This window comes from Protopterus annectens, chromosome 6.part0, assembly GCF_019279795.1.
Source record: "Protopterus annectens isolate FY-2018-M chromosome 6.part0, PAN1.0, whole genome shotgun sequence".
Lineage (NCBI taxonomy): Eukaryota > Metazoa > Chordata > Ceratodontiformes > Protopteridae > Protopterus > Protopterus annectens.
In genome coordinates this window covers 184,273,234-184,295,848 of record NC_056737.1, presented here as the reverse complement: position 1 = coordinate 184,295,848, position 22,615 = coordinate 184,273,234, and the positions used below count along the sequence as shown (strand labels likewise).

The following is a 22,615-nucleotide window of genomic DNA, read 5'->3' as shown; positions in this document are numbered from 1 at the left end:
ACAATAGTCTTGAGAGCTTCTTTTTCAGTCCCTAGGCCTAATGGTAGAGGAGGGGATCATTTTGACAGGGGCAAACGCACTAAATAAGCAACCATGAGTGAGATCTGTGAACACAGAAGTGTTGAACCTTATTCCTTTACAAAGAGGAACAAGGCAAGGCTGCCCATTCCCCTGATGATCATTCTTGGTAGTAATAGAGAAGACAGGGTGGGGGAAGCTGGTGGGTAAAGGGTAATCTTTATCTTTTCACAGATGACTGCATAGTACTTTTAGCAGGTATCAAAAGACGTTGCTGTGTAATAGAGATTTTTAAGGAGTTTAGAAAAATCTTTTTTTATTACATTTTTGTTGACGAACATTTTTAATAGTTTTAGTAAAAAGCACATAAATGAAGGATTTAGGCTATCATACTCTGAATGTGTAGGGGAGTACGTGAGGATTCTGATGCAGATAAGAGAGAAACTTGGGAAAGTTGGATACAAAGATAGAAGCAATGCTGAACAAAAATGGTCACATAAAATTAATGTTTTGGAGTGGGTGTACTGAGGAATAAGAGTTTTAAAATTATCATTTGCGTTGTATTCAGCTTAAGACATGCAAGTATCTATAGAAAAGTGCTGAATGACATGCATAAATGCAGCAGTAGTGTTTTTTTTGGGGGGATGTATAGGAAAGGGGAAAGTTTATGATTGCTGAGGGAGACGAAGACTGAGGGATGCCAGATTTTAGAAAGTATTCTGTGGAGATGAATGCACTGAGTAAAATGGAAAAAAAACTGAATTGGAAAAAAGAGGAGGACCATTAAAAAGAAAAAAAACTTTCTACAGCACTAGTCCCTCAATAAAATTTTACACTCTAAAGAAAAATCACTGAACAGTTTAACCAAATCATCTAATACTGCATGTGATCGTCTATTTTCAAATAGTATAGCTAAACTATACTTCCTACTACCACTGAACTTAATTCAGAATACTCACTCATTTAAAATACAACTAAAACTTCAAATATCAAATCAATAGTTCTGTTCTTGTACATCTCCATGACAGATGCCACCGTTTGCCTTAGCAAGCCATTTCACTTCATTGAAAAACCTATGCCCCATGACTCTTCGCCAAATACCTGCATACTTTTACTAGCAACTCCCAGCTGTAATCATGGATCCAGTGTTGTCTTTTTTGTTGATCCGAGACTGGCCATTTCCAAGGACTTCAGTCCCCAAGCTCTGCATCATTTATTCAGAGTACCTTGCTCTATACAGAGTTACCTGAGATCTCATTTGCTGCCTTCCAGGATAGCAGTTAGATCTCCAGCTCCACTAGGTATATCCTACGTATGACCAAAAAACCTGAAGAGGCGGCCATAAAACTCGTAGGGGCTTAGGCAAAAACAACCCTATTTGGCTGCAGACAAACAGTATACAATCAGTTAACCATTTGGCTAAGGCTACTTTAGAAATTGCCATTCCCAGTTTGTTCTGTGAAAAGGATAGAAACAACTGGTCCGTTTTCCTGAAATCTTTGGTCTGATGGAGACAGAATCGAAGTTGCCTGTTTAGATCCAAAAGGTGGAGCATGTATTCTCCCTTATTAGAGAAATTTGGGAAGAAAACTGTGAGGTTAATGACTTAATTAATATTGGACTCAGAAGCATCCTTAAGCAAGAGATAGGTTGGTACACAAGGAGACTCTATTCCTTATGAAAAACCAGGTAGGGAAGTTTGGAGGAAAGAGCCTGGGGTTCGTATAATCATCTAGCTGATGTAACAGTGACTAGAAAAATAGTTTTCCAGGACAAAACCTCAGGTCTGTCTTGGTTAAAGGTTCAAAGAGGCCTTGTGTTAGTCCTTGAGGCAGGATAGTTAAATCCCAAGGAGGGTTAGGATCCTAGACTGGAGTCCTAAGAAAGAAAATGTCTTTCAGAAAGGCCTTGCACAACTTAGAAAAAGCTAAGGAAGAATTATTTTCACCTGAAAGGAAGTTTGAAATGGTAGCTAACTGCACTTTCATAGTAGAAAAAACTAGCCCTATCATAAAAAAATTGAAGCTAAAATTTCAACAACAGCTAGTACAGGGGTAGAAAAGGGGTCCAAATCTCTCAAGCGCCCAAACTGAATATCTCTTATCTTTACTTTTGTAACTTTTTCTAGTAGAAACCTTTTAAGAGGATAACAAAATATGCCAGACTACAGAGGAAAGCTTAGGCTATGTAGCCATCAGTGGAACTGGAGAAAGCATGCAGCTTGAGACCTGTTATGTCCATATGAAACATCCCTGTCAGATGAGATGGAAAGTTTGGACTGGGTCCAGTATCAAGGGCAAATACAGAAAATGAAGCCACAGGAAGGGAAACCAAATCTGACAAGACCAAAAAGGCACAATGAGGATAACTCTGCTCTTCAACCAGTATGCTTTCTATGCGAATTTGGGAATAAGCATAAAGGAGACCAGAGGGCCAATCATGAACTACAGCATCTCTCGATGACTCCCCAAGAGGGGGCTACAGGGTGAAGAACCTGTTGCAGTTACTGAGGAGTGAACCAAAAAGGTCACAGCATGGTTGGCCTCATGAAAAGAAAATTCTCTCAGCCACTTTGACATGGATTGACCACTCAATTCATCAGAATGGACCTGCTTAGTTTGTCTGCAAGCACATTGGCTTTTCCCAGTATGTACACTGTATGAGAAAGTGGCTGAATGAGATCACTCTACACTCTCATCGCTTCTTGACACAGTGGATAAGATCTGGATCCCCCCCATCTGGTGATATACCAGTCTACAGACGGACTGTTAATTTGAACTGCAATCATCCCAGAAGGGAAGAGAATCTTGAAAGGCCTGCAATGCTAGGAGAACTGCTCTCATTTCCAGGACACTGATATGCGCATTGGCCTCTTCTGGAAATCATGTATCTTGGACTGTCCTTCCCAAGTAATGCCCCGCACACCTCATTTCAGAGGCATCCGTCGTCACCATGGTTGTCGGCAGTGGGAGGACAAATGGATGGCCTAGAGAAACTTTGTCCAAGCATATCCACCACAGAAGATATGTTTTGCAAGCTTGAGTGATCTTGACTGAGGCGAACAAGGGCTGCTGACAAACAGATCAATGTATCGACAAAGTACACTGCAGAATCCAAATACTCTGATTTTCTGATTTCCTTAGCCAGATTTTGTAATTGCTGCTACTATGGACTCTAAGGCTTGTAAGACTAGACATGCTGGAGAAAAAGAATGAGAAATCAATTTCATGACCTGGGTTCTGAGTGTGTGTACTCTAAGAAGCAGGTACTGCTATCTGACCGACTGTGTCTAGACGAGCACCTATGAACTCCAGATTCTTCATGGGTGTGAGGAGACTTGGTGTAGTTGACTGTGATGCCTAAAGGAAGACACATTTTGGAGCAAGTAGTTCCTTGCTTGTAAAAGCAGATGCCTAGTTGGGGCAGTCAGGAGCCAGTCGTCTAGATATGGAAACACAATCTCAGCAGTCTCAGGTGTGCTACAACCAATGCCGTGTACTTGCTGAACACCCTGGAGGCTGTGATGAGGCCAAAGGGCAGTGTCTGAACTGCCTTTCTTGTAGCCAAAAGAACAGATAACTTCTGGAGCGCCTGTTCATTCTGATGTGATAGTACTCATCCTGAAGCTCTGTCAAACACACCTAATCATCTTTCCACATCAGTGGAAAAATGGACTGAACTGTGACCATCCAGAACCTTGAATATTTCATGTACTGACTTAGATTACCAAGATCCAGAATGGGTCTCAAGTCCTTGTCTTCTTTGGCACTAAAAAGAATCTTGGGTATGTTCTGGATACTATCTGGCCGGGGGGGGGGGGCACCTGGATGACTCTTTTTCTAGCAGCTTTTTTATTTCCAAGGCTGCCGCCTCCCTCTGACTGGTGGGACATCAGGGATTAGTTTCATTTTTGAAAGGGGAATTTGGGGAAAATGGAATAAAATAACCTCTGGACACAATTCTTTGCACCCAAAAATCTTTTGATGGATGCTCAGGCTTCATGGTGCAGACACAAGTGCACCCAGCTGCCTCCAATGAAAAGCAGCCAGGCAACCTTCGAGGAGTTCTGGGAGGGATTACATGAGTACGATTCCCAGAAACCCTGGTTATGCAGGCCACCTCTGCCATGGGGGCAGCATCGTCCATTAGAGATCCCCCCTCTCTGCCTCTGGGAAAACTATCTCCTTGTGAATCTTGGAAAGGACCTTGGGACTTGCAAAACCACATTTTCCTGCTTCCTCATCGATTCCATGAAAAAGGTCTCTGAGGAATAGAAAAATGGATCCCAGTGGCAGACATGGTCTTTCTGTCTTGCTCTCTTCTGAAGAGCATTTCCTTTAACTTTGAGACAAACAAGGAAGATGATGAACGAAGAGCTGAAGGGCTCAGAAAAATCACACATGTGCATCCAGGCATGTCTCCTGATGGCTACGCCGAAATCTGCCACCCATGAGGTACCCTCTGCAGCATGGGATATCAGCCTCATGGAAACATAAGATATGGACTTGGAGGGTCGCCAGTTGTGAAGAGATCTTGTTCTGGTTGTCCACAGACATAGACCTGGAAAGAGATTTGGGGAGCTCTTTAGTCAAATCTCTTTGCAACCTTGTGAAGTGTGCCAAATAATTCAACAACCACAGGACAAAGGTCACCAAAGCATAAACGTGCTTACCAAATCTGTTCAAGGCCCTAGACTCCCTGTTAGGTGGATGAACAGATGAACTTTTCTCAGTGAGCTCTTTCTTAGTGGTTGCTGCCATAATCATGGCATCTACCAGGGCCTCCTTGCTCCAGTGAGTTCTGTCCTTTGGGGGGGCTAAAATTATTTCTGGGCACTTGGGAATAAGATCCAAAGTATCATGTATCTTTGATGCACAGCATGAGCTGAGGTCTATTAGCTAATCATCCAGAAGTGCCACCAAAGACATAGCCAGGCAAGACCCGAAAGCCCCCAAGAACACACACTCCTCTTGGAAAGGGGGTGTCAGAAGACTAACTACCTTTCTGTTTTAGAAGTTCTAGTAGGTCTCTTAAGGAGACATCCTCATGTGGAGATCTGGGAGACCCTTCCCTTTCACTGAAGTCAATGTCCTCAATGAGAGATTCCTGAGGGGACTCTGTCTCCTCTTCCATGTTCCCTTCTAAGGGACCTCATCAGTGGGGTAGTCTGGCTAGGTATCAGAACTAACAGGAGTCCTGAGGGACTGACTGGAGACTTGAAAGTGTTGGTTGTCCCAGTGAAACAGAAGTGAGAGGCTCAGAACTAAAACCCAATGGTGGTAAAGAAATGGGATCCATGGGGGGCAAGGATGTCACCTCTCTAGGTAAAGAGAAGGCCCTCTCCATTATTTCAAAGGCAGACAGCCTCAGCAAAAGAGAAGCCAGTAGCACCAGAGCTGAAGTCCCCTGTGCCAAAGAAGGAAATATTAATTGAGAGTCGGTGGTGGGCAGGCTTACGGGTCCAGTGAGAGATGAAGACAGAATTACCCCCATCTGGAACGGAGCTCTGAGGAAATTCCTCATCATCCTATCCACTTCAGCTTCAGACAACCTCCTGGGGGACCCAAGTGAGGAGCTGGTATTGTGGCTTGGATGGCTTCCTTGGAGTCTCCTGGAACAATGAAGAAGGAAGTTGAATACATATCGGCTCCAATGAGGATCTGGGTGACCAGATCCGAGGTGACACATTTCAAGGATGTAGGATCTGAAGGAGTCGGATCTGACTTTTTTGAAATTTTTGATGGGGGCTTGGTGGTCAGAGTCAAAACAAATGTACGGTCCACAGATCTTTTTCTGGCATCCTTATCTTTAGGAGCTGATTTAGGTTTCCTTTTCTCTGATCTCTTTGACGGGTGGTGAGCCCCAGTAGAAGGAAGAAAGCCTCTCAACACCAACTTATTTCTTCTGTCACTTATAGCTCAGAAGTTGAAACCTGCACAGATAGTGCAGTCAGTACCCAAATGGGCAGCATCCAAGTAATAAACACATTCTCTTTGAGCATCAGAGTTGGGAATCTTATGCCCACAGGAAATGCATTTCTTAAACCAAGTTGGCTTATCTGCCATTGTAGGAGAAGATACTACACCTGATATATATATATACAGACATATATATATATATATATATATATATATATATATATATATATATATATATATATGTGTGTGTGTGTGTATATATATATATATATATATATATATATATATATATATATATATATATATATATATATATATATATATATATACATACATACATACACAGACACACACAGACACACACACACACACACATATATATACATATATACATATATATATATATATATATATATATATATATATATATATATATATATATATATATATATATATATATATATATATATATATATATATATATATATATATAAAGAGAGAGAGATATCTACAGTGGATATAAAAAGTTTACACACCCCTGTTAAAATGCCAGGATTTTGTGATATTAAAAAAAATGAGACCACAATAAATAATTTCAAAACTTTTCCCACCTTTAATGTGACCTATAACCTGTACAATTCAATTGAAAAACAAACAAATCTGTTAGGGGGAAACATATAAAAAATAAAAACGTACAATAAACTGGTTGCATAAGTATGCACACCCTTAAACCAATACTTTGTTGAAGCACCTACTGATTTAATTACATTCAGTCTTCTTGGGTACACACCTGCCATCAATTAAAGAGACTCTGATTAACTCCAAATAAAGTTCAGCTGTCCTAGTAGGATTTTCCTGACATTTACTCAGTTGCCTGCTACAGTAAAAGTCATGGTTCATAGAGAACTTAAAAATAATCAAAGGGATCTCATTGTTGAAAGGTATCAGTCAGGAGAAGGGTACAAAAAAATTTCCACAGCATTGGACATACCATGGAACACAGTGAAGACAGTCATCAAAAAGTGGAGAAAATATGGGACAACAGTGACATTACAAAGAACTGGACGTCCCTCCAAAATTGATGAAAAGACAAGACGAAAACTGGTCAGGGAGGCTGCCAAGAGACTTACAGCAACACTGAAGGAGCTGCAAGAATTTCTGTCAAGTACTGGTTGTGTACTACATGTGACAACAATCTCCCATATTCTCCATATGTCTGGGCTATGGGGTAGGGTTGCAAGACGGAAGCCTTTTCTTACACAGAAAAACATCCAGGCCCAGACAAAATTTGCAAAACAGTACATCAAGTCTCAAGAATAGATGGTATTCCTCTGAAAACTGGACGCTAGGAGGGAAAAAACTGAGAAAAATCTGGAAGGATTTGTTTAACATTACTTTAGGAAAGGAGACCCACCAACATCCTGGAAGAAAGCAGCAGTGGCTGTAATGCCTAAAGAGGGTAAATATCCATTAGATCCAACTTCATACAGGCCCATACTAATCCAAAGTGTTTGTTTATAATGGCTAAAAGAATGGCAAAGGTGATGCCAAAATTGGCAGATATGGATCAATGTGGTTTTGTGGAGGGGAGGCAAACATTTGACAACATTAACAGAATAATGATGATCCAGAGGGAAGCAGAATGTAAGAAAATACCACTGTTACTGGTAGGTCTTGATGCAGAGAAAGCGTTTGACGGAGTAAGCTGGGTGTTTATGAGCAAGGCAACGGAAGCATTTGCATTCCCTGATAAAATTATGATGTTGATTAGGAGGGATCGCTAGCGAAAATTAAGCGGGTGGGTTCCTCTCTGATAATTTCTGTTTCAGCAGAGGAACCACACAGGGATTTGTCCTCTTTCTCCTTTGTTAATTCCATTATATTTAGAACCACTGGCAATGAAAATAAGGGACTCGGAAATTTAAGGATATAATTGGTATGGTAGTCAAGAAAAGCTGGCTCTATTTGCAGATATTATTTAATACCTGATAAAAACAGATACGGACATTTCAGTGTTGTGGAACATTTTGAGACAATTTCAAATCTTTTCAGGATAAGAAATTAATGAAGTTAAAACAAAGGCAGTAGCTGTAAATTATGTACTCACACATGAATTGGTTCAGCAATATCCGGATCTACTTCACATGACTGAAAACTCAAAATACTGCATTTCATTTGACTGAGACCACAACACCTAATTTTCAAAATACTGAACTCATTTGACTGAGTCTCATTATACTGAAAGCTTACAATGTTCAATTTCAAAATACTACATTTTAAGGCACAGACATGAACACTTACAACACCAACGACTAACTCTTTCCAAAACTTAAAAAATACTTACCCTCCATAACAGAAACTTTACAATATTAAACCAAATTAGGTGGGGGGTGCCCCCCCACATACACACTATATATATATATATATATATATATATATATATATATATATATATATATATATATATATATATACATATATGTACACACATATACTAACTCCAGGATTACACTACAGTGGGGAAAAGGGCATATACCAGGAGTGCACAAAACGTCCACCATGTTACTTTAGATACCTTCCATAAAATGTAGAGAGACATACGTACATTTAGAAAAACTTGAACACTACTTTCTACGCTACTGGCATTCTGACAGTCAGCATTTTAAGTTACAGTAATGTTTGTTTTTTTTTTTTATCACAAGCAAATCACAGGTGATGGGAAATACACATCACATCTATGGCTTAAAATTCAGTATTTTGAAATTCAGCATTATAAGTTTTCAGTATAATGAGACTCAGTCAAAAGTTTTCAGTATTTTGAAAATTAGGTATTGTGGTCTCAGTCAAATGAAATTCAGAATTTTGAGCTTTCAGTCACGTGAAGTAGACCCCAATATCCATATTTATGGGGAACACAGTAAAATTATGTTAAGGAGTATGGGTTAAAAAGTATTCTGGTGTGGCAGCTAAGGGTATGTGGGAAGAGACTAAACGAAAGGTAATACAAAAACTGAGAAATTGGAAGATCTGTTTTACGGATATGGATAGCAAGACACAAGCTGTAAAAATGTTTTTAGTCCTTTTAGTTTTATATACAGGTTAAGAATATTTATACCAACCAGTGGTGAAGTTGTGGATAGCACTTAATAAAGAGCTGAAGGATTTTATCTGGGAGGGGAAGATGGGAAAGTCATGTGGGATAAACTGATTCTTCAACAGAAAAAGGCTGTTTTGGGATTACCCATACTGAAGGGGTAATTTCAGAGCTACGCAGAAACCTGTAATTCAAAGTAGAAGGGGATGATGACAAAACAGGGAGGAAGCTCAAGAAACAAGGAGAGACTGGGATTTTGAATGGGGATCCTTAAGGAGAATGACAATAACCATACAGAATACCACATTCATAAAGTAGTAGAAAAAATTCTAAGAACTATGCCAACACAGGAATGGAAAAAGGAGATTCTGCTGATAGAGATGACTGCAATTAGGTGTACATACAATAGGCAAGAGGGGGCTGGAATTTACTGCAGAAAACTGGCAAAAGAACCAAGGTAATAAGAGCAAATAATTAGAGAGGGAAATAATGTAACAGAACGGAAAGAGGCCAAGAATTTATTTGGACTGCAGGCTACAGATTGCCTTCCCTATCAAGTGTTGACATCAGAGTATAGGCAATAATATATAAATAGGGGGATCCTAAGCAAAAAAAAAAACAGCACTGGTAGAGTTTTTAGTAGAATCTAGAACAGAAGCTGCTGTTAAAAAGGAATAATTAGTATAGCATATGAAATATTGCATGACAACTGTAAGAATCAATTACAGGAGATAAAAAATTTATAAGACTGGATAAGCAATTCACAAAGAAACAATGGGGCGATATATGTATGCCTCCCAAATATGCAACCAAGTCTAGAAGATTTAGGATCTTTGCTTGGAAGCGTTTACATTGGTATTTTTACATCCCAAGTAGATTCCAAATAATTTTTTCCTCAGGTAAACAGCAAATGTTAGAGGTATGATGGGGAAGAAAGAGGTTATGGGAACAAATTTTCTGGGAGTATAATGAGTTGGCAGTCTTTAAAGATTCCCTGTAAACTACTTTATCAGAGATACTGGGTGAGCAAATTGGTATAACTACGGAAATGATTTTTTGAGCTGTGATACAGAATCAGAATTGCCTAGACATAGTAAGGCCGTGCTGAATCTAATTGTAGTGGCTGACAAAAAAAAAGCAATTATTAGAAAAAGGAAATCATAGTCTAAATGAATTGTACTAGAAGTAATGAATATAGTAGTAGAGATAAAACAACTGGAAGGCGGAGATTTAGAAAAGGATAGGAGCAAATTACATAGAAAAATGGGAATTGTGGGAAGAATAGGAATGAGGTTTAAAGAAGGCAAGATTTGAATGAGCTATGTAATCTTTTCCTGACAGTGACTGAATAGATTATAAGTGATGTATAATTTTGCAACCAAAATTGTCAATATGGTTTGCTTTCATTTATATGAATGTATGACTGTCTATGTCATATGTGATAATTTAATAAAGATGTTTCTCGTTAAAAAAAAAGTCTTTATAAATACAACTTTTGGTCTTCTCAAAGACAACATAAACCTTCTTTCCTGGGAACCAGAAAAATCCTGGAATAAAAATCCAAACCCCTCTCTGTCTGTGGAACCAGCTGAATGATACTCTGGTCCAGCAGACCATGCAATAACCCTGGAAAAATGAGGAAGCTGTTTTGCAAGAGGTTGAGGAATACTGGAAAAGAGGGAAGGGTCTTCCAAGTCACAAAGTAACCCTGCCGGAAAATGCAGAGAACCCAGATGTCTGCGGTTATCAGCTGCCAAATTCGGAGAGAAACAGAAAGCCTGACAGACAAATGTACCTGGCCAAGTCGAAGAGAGGGCAGGCAGTCAAATGGCTAAAATTTGTCACAAAAGTACTACTTCTGGGCCCTGGGTGTTTGAGTAGACTTGTCTGAAAAAACATGCCTAGGAGCCTTCTTACCTTTGAAAGACTGTCTAGGCAATCTACACAAAAAAGCAGTCTTAGTAGGATAGTTCCTTTGAAACTTGGGGGAATAGGTGAGACAAAAATCTGCTTCAAATCTTTCACAACCATATCTTGATCATGAAAAGGTCTGGACAGGGCCAGCTTCAGCAGTACCAGACAACTTCTGGTTATCTAAAGAAGTGTCCAGAAGCATTGCTTTGATATCATCTGGCAAGGCTTGAAGGCGAAGCCAGGAATAACACCTCATCATTGAGCCAGACACAGCATCCCAAGAAGATGCACCAGCTTTATCATACCTGCATTTAATAGAGTGATGGGCAACCTGAGAAGGAAAGAACTGAGGTCTTATCCTCAGAGTCAGGCATATCAGAAACAATCTTTCCAATCTGTCTGGTAACTGATAACCCTGAAGCCTCTCCATGGCTCTACTATCCTTATCTGAAAGGAGGAGCTTGGAAGAAGTCAACAGCCTAAAAGGCTTATCAGTAGATACAGAAATCACTGCAGGATCAGATGGAAGGCACTTGTACAAGAACTTGCAGGCATCTGGCACCTTACAGAACCTATCAGGTTTCTTAGGAGCTGGAGGTTGAGAATCCAGTTTTAGGGAGGCAGCACAGAAGATATCTAATAAAGCAGCCAAGACAGGAGGGGCAGCTGAAGGTTTAGGAGAGTCCATTTGTAACAACTCATAATACCTTTTCTGGACATCCTACACTTGAGAGAAACTTCATTTGAAATGCTCCATCATACATAGGACCATGTCACCAAAGAAAAGCCCCTCCAAAGGAGAATCAGGACTGACACATTTCTCCTACTCAGAACAGTAGTCTAAAGGTGAAGGCAATTGAGAGGAATAGACTAAAGAGTCAGCCAGAAAGTCAGAATCTTTCCCCGAAGACTCCAATTCCCTAGCCCTCTTAGGGGTAAAGGACCAAAGAGGTGCAGGAAATGAAAACCCCTGAGGAAGGCTTTAATGACATCAAGGCACTGAACAGACCTTGAGTGAAGTCCTGCAATTCCCTCTGTGGATCCCTGGGGGTAGACAACACATGCTTAGTCTTCTGCCTGCTCTTCACTGGGACGTCTGCTCTGACGAAAAGCAGAAGTTTAGGCTCCTGCCTAGATTCGATTAAGGTACCCAGCACCTCTTCCTTAACAAGAATCTGAGGAATCCTTCTAGGCCCCTTGGAAATAATCATATGTGGTTCACCCTCAACGTCCACAGTGGACATTTGCAAGGCCTCTGAGGATGTGCGTGATGCAGGTTCTATTTCGTCTTCCAAGAAGGTCTCCACAGAAAAAACTGACGGCAGTGCCAGACAATCCTCTGGGTTCCCACTAACTTCAAGAGAGTCGTCTGGAGGAGGATGGACAGCAGCAGAATCAGGCCTAGACTTTTTTGTCTTCTTTTTGAGCAGAGGCTATACCTTGGGCCAAAAACTTGAGACAATGGTTCTCAAGGTAAATAGAAAGTGAAGAAAGGCAGCTATACAGACTCTTGGGTACAAAAAGATCGACAGATGGAACACTGAGTGTGGTCGTGAGATGCAACTAAGCAAAAAAGGCACCTACTATATGGTGGTCTTTATGGGGAATCTGCCTCCTACACTGACATTTCCCTTACTTGGATGACATGTAGGCCACTAAACAATGTAAGAAAAAGAAAAAAGAACCCCAAGAGAGCACCTATCTGAAAGATGTAGGCTCAGTATAATCAGCAAAGTGAAGGGCGTTCAGACTGATGTACAAAAACAGTGTTCAGACTAGTGATAATGAGGTTCTGAGTTGGGAGCACACATGTCATCTTTATGCTCTACTTTTGCGTAGGAAGCATACGATTGATGTATGGTGCTCCCTAGGTAATTAACGCTTTGGTATACCGGCCAGATGTTGGGCTATCCTTGGCAGGAGATTCCAGAGGTAATGGATACTGCAACAGTAATATGGAAGAACATCTTAAATGACAAATGCTATAAAGGAAAAATGTATTCCTCAGCTGACAGAAACAGCCAAGCTAAAGCATTATCATCACAGGGATAGATCAGATTTGCAAAAAAAAAATAAAATAATCAGATTACAAAAAAGTAACCAAACAGGCAATATCTCTTTTCTTTCTTCACTGACAACCTCTACCTGTGGCTGACATAAGCAACCTGCTGAGAATTGGCTGAGTATTTGAAAGACAACCATCTTTCCCTAAAGGCAACTCAGATGAAAACAGTGACATAAAACTGTCCCCAAGCAAAAAAATGCCACTGGCTAACACATGCTGCCCACATGCAAGACAGAATTACAAAAGTTACCAGTATGCTGCATGAAAAAGCATGCACACTTCAGCCACTGACATTCTTGCTCTCTGCTGAAGTTATACTTACAGAAAAAAGCACAAAAATAATCCCAATAAGCAGTTCCATAAGTCATTAACACATCATTATGAAATTTGTGATCAATGGTTTTAAATGGATGCGACCATCAGTGAAATACCCCTTTCCCCCACAATGTTACCAGTGGGTAAGCTGGAAGCGAAGACCACCAAAACAGACTGCTGGGTAAAATAAATACAGTAATTTAAAAAAAACTGTGTAAACAAAACACCATGTTCAAAGTCAGTCTCCAAAACTTAAAATCTAAATTAACACTGAAGTAACATTCAGAAAACGGAAGCAACAAGATATAATCTCTATAGGAACAAAATAAAGACTCTTTTCAATCCCTACACAATGACAAGAAAACCTTGACTTTTTATTTGCAAGTAACATACTAAAACAATAAGTGGGACCTTCTCACTTACTGTTTTAGTTTGTTATTTGGGATATTTTGCGGTCACCCTAATGATAATGGAACAGCTGGGTATAACAGCCCTGTGTTTCTTATGCTTAGTCAAATACTCTGCTTGTGCTGTGCTGATGAGGTCATAACAAGGCCGAAATATGCATATCCACAGCTAGTGGGGTTTGGCTTTATTGGCCTGAAATTCTCCATTAAAACAACGAAACAAGTCATGGGCATTCAGAATCGCAAATTAGCTGAAACACCTGGTGCTCATAAAGGTCATTTGCATATATCCCATGTGCCTCTGAAGAGGTTTGAGAGGTCACTCATTGGAAGTTCCAGCTTGGCTGGAGTTTTCATTTAGTTTTTACTGATTTGCAAGTAACATAAGAATGTCACACCAACAGTGCACTATAGTGATTCTCAGAGGTGTGGAAAGCATTACGCAGAACAGACATAACATGATGGAAACACTGAAAGACACTTCTGTTGACCAAGGTTTCAGCCCTCAACCATACTAGTGAATAAACTGCATTCAGCAGTGTAGTTAAATTGGACTTGCACGCAGACGGAAAACATGATGCTTTGCATCTGAATTTAACTTGATTCAGCATTTGTCTTTGATGACACTTGTCTTAGCCGGGGCAGCCCTCAGTGATGGGCATGTAAACCTCATAAGCTGCAGTAGTGATGGCTGGAATATGTAAAGGATTAACAATATTTTTAACAGAGTAAATACATTTTTCATTATAAATGACACACAATAGGAAACATCAATTGTCAAGGTGTGACTGTTAGTTCAACAGGTCAGTGATATTGGAGAGATCTAACCACGCAACTTTATATGTACTTACCATTGTAATATTAAGGTCTCCCAGCAGCCGCCAGAGATCACATGCGGTGTTTTGTCCCACCAAAAGAATCACAAAAACTCCAACAAACTTCACACCTAGAGCTCCACCAAGATTAATTCCAGTAATGGCGAGCCAAAACCACCAGGAGGCAGAAAACGGCCTACAGGAAGAAAACATAAAATATGATAACAGCCTATTTGACATGCAAATAAGTGACTTTTTTTTTACATCATGACTTCTACTGTCCTCCCTCCCTCCTTGCTTTCTTTTTTAAAAGACCAGTCTCTTCCAATGTTCCATTGTAAGATCACTTGATATATATAAAAAAAAAAAAAAATTCCAGAAAATACTAATGTCCAGACTCTGAGCAGCAAAGTGGTTATAGCAGTAGCCTTCTTTTATGATGTAATACCTTTTACTGGAGTAAGATCCTTAGTATGAGAACTAAAATTCAGTATTTTACCCTGCAAAAAAAAGTTATGTACTCACCATAATGTTTCATCTGAGTAGTTATACTTCATTTTTCTGCAACCTGTGGTATTCGGATCCATATCGGATCTTAGCTGGCAAAATATTTTCTAGCATCTGCTCCAAGCTCTGAGCTCCTCCCCCTACCCATAACGCACCACCATCTTCTGCCTTCCCTCCGATCGAGTTTGCTGCAACTATCCACATTAGCAACTCAGCCCAAAGTGCCCAACATACTTATGGATATGATAAGGTCAGGGGGACGGAAGGAGGGAAAGTTGCAGGAAAATGAAGTATAACTACTCAGATGGAATGTTATGATGAGTACATAACTTCTTTAACTGAAGTAGTTAACTTCATTTTATCTGCAACCTGTGGGATAGAGTCTCCAGGTACTTAAATCCTGATAGGCCCTCATGGAAGGATGTTTCTGAGCACCGCAGAGCCAAAGGATGCTCTTCCTCTGGAAATCAGGTCTAATTTATAATGAGAAATTAAGGTATGTGGATTTGCCCAAGCTGCTGCTGCGCAAATGTCATCCAAAGAAACCCTAGACCAAAAGGCAGCAGAAGTCGCCATGGACCTGGTAGAGTGAGCTTTAATTATACCAGGAGGAGATGAACCTTTTGCTTTGTAAACATACAAAATGCAAATAATGATTCATCTAGCTAAGGAATCCTTGGAAATGGCCTTTCCCAAAAAAGGTTTGGAAAAGGAAACGAACAATTGGCTGGACTTGCAGAATGACTTTGTTCTATGAAGATAGAAATGAAGTTGTCTATGAACATCTAACAAGTGAAGTTTATATTTAACCTTGTTTTGGAAATTTGGAAACAAAATGGGTAGATTAATAGACTGGTTTATGTTTGATTCAGATGCCACTTTGGGTAGGAATGAAGGATTTGTACTGAGAGATACCCTATCCTTATGGAAGACCAAATAAGGAGGCATGGCAGACAAAGCCTGAAGCTCAGAAACCCTCCTGGCTGATGTAAAGGCCACTAGAAAGGCGGTCTTACAAGACAAAAATTTTAGATCCACTGAAGCTGCAGGTTCAAAGGGGGTGCCACCAATGCCTGCAGGAAGAAGGTAAGGTCCCAAGGAGGCACCGAATCTTTGACAGGAGGACGCAAAAGAAAAATGCCTTCAAGAAAAGTCTTACACAGCCTAGAAGAAGTTAAGGCGATGTTATCTTCCCCAACATGAAAATTAGAAATGGCTGACAACTGTACTTTCACAGCTAGCTCCTTGCTGAAAGATACTAGTCAAAAAATCTAACACCACTGGAACAGGAGCTGTAAAAGGATCCAGGTTCCTGTAAGAGGCCCAAATGGAAAAATGCTTCCATTTACTGCAATAAACTTTCCTAGTGGAAGCTTTAAAAGAGGCCACTAGTATAGATTTTACAGGGGATGAAAGACCGGGAGTCCTGACAATCAATGGAACTGGAGCAACCAAGCTGTCAGCTTGAGGCTGTCCAGGTTGGGCGGGCAGGCACCCGATGGATGAGAGATTAGATCCGGGCAGGGATCCAGAATCCATGGAGTAGCTAGAAGATGAGACCAAAGGAAAGGAAACCAAACTTGGCGAGGCCAGAATGGGGCAATGAGGATCACTTTGCACCCCAGTCGGCAAGCTTTCTGAAGGAACTTCGGAATGAGCAATAATGGAGGGTAAGCATACAGAAGACCGGGGGGCCAAACATGGACAAGAGCATTTCTGGGGGCATCCCCTGGGGAGGGAATCAGAGCGAAGAACTCGCTGCACTTCGCGTTGGAAGGAGATGCAAAGAGGTTGCAGCAAGGCTGTCCCCATGCAAGGAATATCTCCTCCGCTACGGACTGTTTCAGAGACCACTCGTATAGCTTCAGAATAGCCCAACTCAATCTGTCTGCTAAAATGTTGGAGTGTACCGGGATGTGTGTTGGAATCAGAAACCGACTGGTGGAAGTCGCCCACTCCCACACTCTCATGGTCTTGCGACACAGGGGACAGGATCTGGTTCCCCCTTGTTAGTTGACATATCAGACAACCGACATGTTGTCTGACTGAATTGCAATCATTCCAAGAGGGAGCATAGTGTGAAAGGCTTTCAACGCTACAAGCACTGCCCTCATCTCTAGAACATTTATGTGCCAATTGGTCTCCATCTGGGACCACATGCCTTGGACTGTCCTTCCCAAACAGTGTTGGGAGGTGTCTGTGGTCACTGTGGCTTGGACCGGGGATGACACAAAGGGGTGTCCCGCTGCAACTTCTGGTGAACTCAGCCACCAAGGGAGGGACGTCCTGCAGGTGTGACTGATCCTGGGCAGGTCTAGCCAAGAACACTGGACCACCAGTGTCCACCCGCATATGAAGGTGTGTGCAAAGAAGAATAGCTATAGAGGCAGCAATGGAGCACAGAGAACATCGCTCGCCTTTGGAAATTTGAGGTTCACTATTTGAGCTATGTGACACCTGAGATGCAAGATCCTTTCTGGTGTTAAGAAAACTTTTAGCTGCAAAGTGTCTAGTCATGCTCCGATGAAGTCTAGAACTTGTACTGGTTGCAGTTGGGATTTGTGAACATTGACTGTAATCACCAATCGATCTGCCAAGAGAAGAAAGTAGTCTCGGGCCAGACACTTGGTGGACGCAGCGAAGAGCCAGTCGTCCAGGTATGGAAAGACCTGAATTCCCTGAAGCCTCAGGTGAGATGCTATGACTGCCATTACCTTGGTGAACACCCTGGGGGCTGTGGTGAGATCGAAGGGTAGAGCTCTGAACTGGAAGTGACTGGCTCCCAGCCAGAAGCTAAGAAACCTCCTGGAGCTTCTGTGAACTTTGATATGGTAGTAGGCATCCTGGAGGTCTAACGAGCACATCCAGTCACACTCTCGGAGATAAGGTAGAATGGACTGTAAGGTGACCATCCGGAACTCTTGTTTGGTGACGGACAGGTTCAAGGTTGACAGGTCCAAGATGGGCCTGAGATCCCCAGTCTTTTTTGGCACTAAAAAGAACATGGAGTAAATGCCTAATCCGGACTGGCCGAAGGGGACCGGTTCGATGGCTCGTTTTTGAAGAAGCTTTAAAACCTCTAAAGCTGCAGCCTCCCTGTGAGCAGGTGGAACATCCGGGAGGTGTCTTGTAGGCCCCGGCGGGGCAACAAATGGGATTAGTGTAGCCTCTGGAAATTATTTGTAGCACCCAATGATCTGCAGTTATGGACTCCCATGCCGTGGGTGCAATGACAATCTCCCCCCGACTGCCTCCAGAGTAGGACAGTCGGGCAACCCCTCAGGGCTGTTGGGCGGGCCTGTCAGAAAAAGGTTCTCTAGACTCGAAATTCCTAGGACCCCCTCTACCTCTGGGTTGGCGTCAATACTGTCCCCCTCTGCCTCTGGGGGAATAGTTGTCCTGAGACTCCCGGGAAAACTGAGATTTCCGGAACCACATCTTCTTTTGTCCTCTTTGATTCCTATAAAAGGACTGCTGAGGGTTAGAGAAGCAGATCCCAATGGCAGACAATGTCTTCCCGTCTTTTTCGCTCTGGACAAGAGTGTCACGTACTGTTTTCCTGGACATTAATAAATGATGCCTTGAAAGGATCCGCAAACTGACACAAACTGAGCCAGGTGTGACGCCTCATGGCTATGCCTGTCCCAGCCGTCCTAGCCGCTTCTTCCGTAGTGTAGGAAAAAAAGACGCATGGACGTGTTCGATACTGACTTCAGAGTTGACATTTTTGCGGAGAACAGTTGTTTGTCCTGCTGCGATAAGGACTCTGGGGGAGACTCAGCAAATCCTGAGACAAGGTCTCGCTGAAGCCGGATAACGTGCCAAATAGTTCAGCACACGGATGGAAAAAGTCGCTGATGAATAAACACGCTTCCCAAACCTATCCACCAACCTAGACTCCTTTGTCCAGAGGGTGGACTGAGGAACTTTCCTGTGCTAGTTCCTTCCTGGTGGCTGCTGCGACCACCTTAGCATCAATGCGGGCTCCTTTAGACCATGGTTGTCTGTCGGTGGGAGGATCTTGTCAGGGCATTTGGGGATAGGCTTTACGGAGTCAGGCTCCTTCCATGCCTGCATGGTGATAAGGTCCACCAAGGGATCCGCTGGCGGGGACACCCAGGGAGTAGATGGGCCCGTGCCAAAGGCCTCCAGGAACACAGACTCATCTGAAGGTTTTGGGGCTGACCAACCTCCCCTCTGGCGGAGAATCTCCATGATGTCTCCAAAGGAGACATCTTCGGGAGGTGACCTGGGGGAACCTTTTCCTTCCTCTAAGTCTGTGTCCGTAGTGAGGGACTCGGGGGAGTCAAAGTGCCTCCTTTTGCACTTGCGCTTACAGTTGCCCTCTTCAGTGGGACACTCTGTAGAGGATTTGTGAGCCGCAGGGGGTTCCTCAGAGGGAATAACCTGGGGGTCCTCTGGCATGGGCTGTCCTTCAGATAGGATGAAGGGAGTCGATGCCAAATGCAGTGGGGTCTGGGTGGAATCCGAGGAGATGGGCTGGGGTCTCAATCCTTGGGAGACAACCCTCTCCACCACTTTGAATGCCGATGGAGAGCATACCTCCTTGACACCCAGCAAGGAAGAAGCCCTCCTCGTGTCCGAAGCTGGGATCGGAGCCGAAGCAAGGGTAGCCCGAGTTCCAAGGGAACGGTTCGGATCCGAACAAGCTGGAGCTGAAGAAGAATCCATTCCCTCGGGTCCGATTCTCTGTCCACGGCTCCGAGAGTCACCCAGATCCGAACTAGCTGGATCCGAGGAAATCAAGGTAACAGCCAGAGTCGAGGTTGGAGAAACCATCAGCACTGAGCTACCAGCTCCAAAGAGCCTCAGATCCAAAAATCCCAAAGCAATCGCTCGGATCGGGGAAGGAGAGATGGGGCCGAAAAAGGGCATGGAGGTCCCCCCTCTGGAGGGAGAGGGGCCTGGCAAGACTTCCATCTGTATTTGGGCCTGAAGAAATCTCCGCATCATCCTTTCCATGTCTAAGTTCGATAGGCTCAGAGTCAATTGCGAAGAAGCAACCGACTCGGATCTGGCTGGTCTGAGCAGTAAGGGTGAGGAAGGCCTCGGATCCGAAGATTCCAGCAGCACCGGTGACAAACTGGGTGATCGGAGTCGTGGAGAAACTTGCCTCGAAGTCTTAGAAGGAGGGCTAAGGAAAGGCTCCCTGTCCGGGGATCTCTTGTGAGGCCTAGCCCTCCTCCTTTCTTTATCCTCCCTGTGCCTTTCTCGGTCCTTGTCTCTGTCTTTCTTTTTGCTTGTCTGCCCCAGCACCAGAAGAAGCGGGAGTTTTGAGTCCCTGCCTGGGTAGGAGATTTGGTGGGAGTACCGGCAACAGAGGCTGAAGCAGAATCCAGAAAAGAAGCAGGGAGAAGACCCCTGGCGACCAATTTGGCCTTTCGATCCCTGAGGGCTCTTGGGTTAAAACCCACACAGATAGCGCACTGGGTGGATAAATGGGGCACTCCCAAACAAATTACACACAGAGTGTGATCATCAGCTGGTGAGAGCTTGCAGCCACACACTGTACATTTTTTGAAGACTGATTTAGGCTGAGCAGTCATAGTCCAAAACTGAAAGCCACACCCTACAGAAAGAATACAACACACACACACACACACACACACACACACACACACACACACACACACACACACACACGCTGAGGGAAAGTGGGCCTAACAGCAACTGACAAGACAAAAAAAATGTTTTTCTTTTTTTTGAACCGACGAAGAAATCGTTATACTAATGGGGGAGGTAGGATACACTAACGATCACAGACACACTAAATAGGAGGAACAATCCCAACTTATTTATCCCTGAGCTCAGAGCAAAGAGACTACGATGCTCACTGTGGCGTGGAAAATGAGATCTGAGGAAAGGCAGGAGATGGTGGTGCATTATGGTTAGAGGGAGGAGCTCAGACCAGATGCTAGAAAATATTTTGCCGGCTCGGATCCAATATGGATCCGAATACCACAGGTTGCAGATAAAATTAAGTTAACTACTTCAGATCCAAACTTTTGACCATCTCAGAAAATTAACAGTAACTGTGAGATTGTTGGAGTTTGTGTTTTGGCACCTGTGTTTTATTCATAACAAGAGAGTAGTTAATTTTCACATATGGTAACATTCTAGTCAGAACACTAGTAACTAAAAGTTTAACAGTTGATAATGCCTTAGTATTCAGGCACATTTAACAATACAAGTAAACTTTGTTCAGTGCTACTAATCTTCCTAGGTGCCTGTCAAACCTTTAGACAAACATGTTGGCACTTCTTTTTTTCTTCTCTCTTTCTTATCTTTCAATTTGCTAAATTGCAGCCTGTTGTGTAGCAGATGCCCACAACATACATACATTTTAATCTAATATCTTTCTCTTGTGGTAACTTTTGCCTTTTTCATAGCATGCTAATTCACTGTGGGTTGAAGTAGTAGCCTTAGTGGAATTGGCAATCACATGAAAAGAATACAGGTGTGTCACTTAACGTCCATGATAGGTTCTGTACAGTAAGACATTAGGCAACTAGAATGCTATGCAAACATCATATGTAGTACTATATTGTATAGGCCTATTGTACTGTACTGTATTACTTCTACTGACTAAATAGCAAATATTCTTTACTTGAGGTGTAAACCTTGACTCAAGATAATTGTCACTGTTGAAGTGATATCCCAAACCCATGTGCAAAATGGGAAAAGGGGTTGAGGATGGACGGACGGATTCTTTACTGTACTATAAGGATGTACATGTGGTCAGATGTTGTAAGAAAGGGCGTTAAGCAAAGCACACTTGTATGTAAAGATTTAAGAGTGGGCTGCAAGATAACAGGTTACAAAAGTGACAAGGAAAGGGAAATACAGATCTTTATGTTGTAGAAAGAATAAACACTTAAGAAATGAAAGAGTCAACACGGAGGATCACAGGTAATGCATCTCACAGTTGAGAATGGTAACAACACAATCCACAAAGGAGTTATGAAGCGACTTCCCATGCTGGGGAAGGAAATGGACAAGCCTATGACTCAATGCAGCTTTAAAGCCGTAGAGGAGGGTAAGGTGGTTCACACAGCCTATCTTGACCTCACCAAGGCTTTAAACACCATCCCCCATTCGGGAATTATAGCTAAACTCACTAAACTTGGTATAAATCCCTATGTCACAAGATGGGTTGCCAACTGGCTCACTGACAGAACCCACACTGTAAAAGTTGCAGACTCCAAATCTGACTTCAAACCAGTGACATGTGGAGTACCACAGGGTTCAGTCCTGGCACCTCTCCTGTTTGGTATCTACTTCTCTAAAGTACAGGCTAACACAGAAGGCCTCTGGTTAACGAAGTTCGCAGATGACTGCAAACTAGGAGCCATAGTCTAGTCCCCAAATGATGTGGACATCCTACAGAAGGGCCTCACTGAGACAGATGCCTGGTGTCAGTGGTATGGCCTCAAGCTCAATGCCAAAAAGTACACTGTCATCCCCTTTGGTAAAAACTCTGTACCCATGAACTACCACATAAATGGTAGTCTACTTAATACCGAATGTGTGATAAGAGACCT

The 22,615-nt window shown here is 42.4% G+C and overlaps 1 protein-coding gene across 2 annotated transcripts in view; it reads right to left on the bottom strand.

Annotated features, from left to right (window-relative positions):
- POMT2 (protein O-mannosyltransferase 2) overlaps window positions 1-22,615 on the bottom strand; it is a 1,453,485-nt gene that overhangs the window by 1,269,635 nt on the left and 161,235 nt on the right. For both annotated transcript variants that reach the window (XM_044073901.1, XM_044073900.1), the window contains exon 6: window positions 14,583-14,742. In XM_044073901.1, coding sequence (XP_043929836.1) covers window positions 14,583-14,742 — 160 coding nt within the window. The remainder of the gene's footprint in view (window positions 1-14,582; window positions 14,743-22,615) is intronic.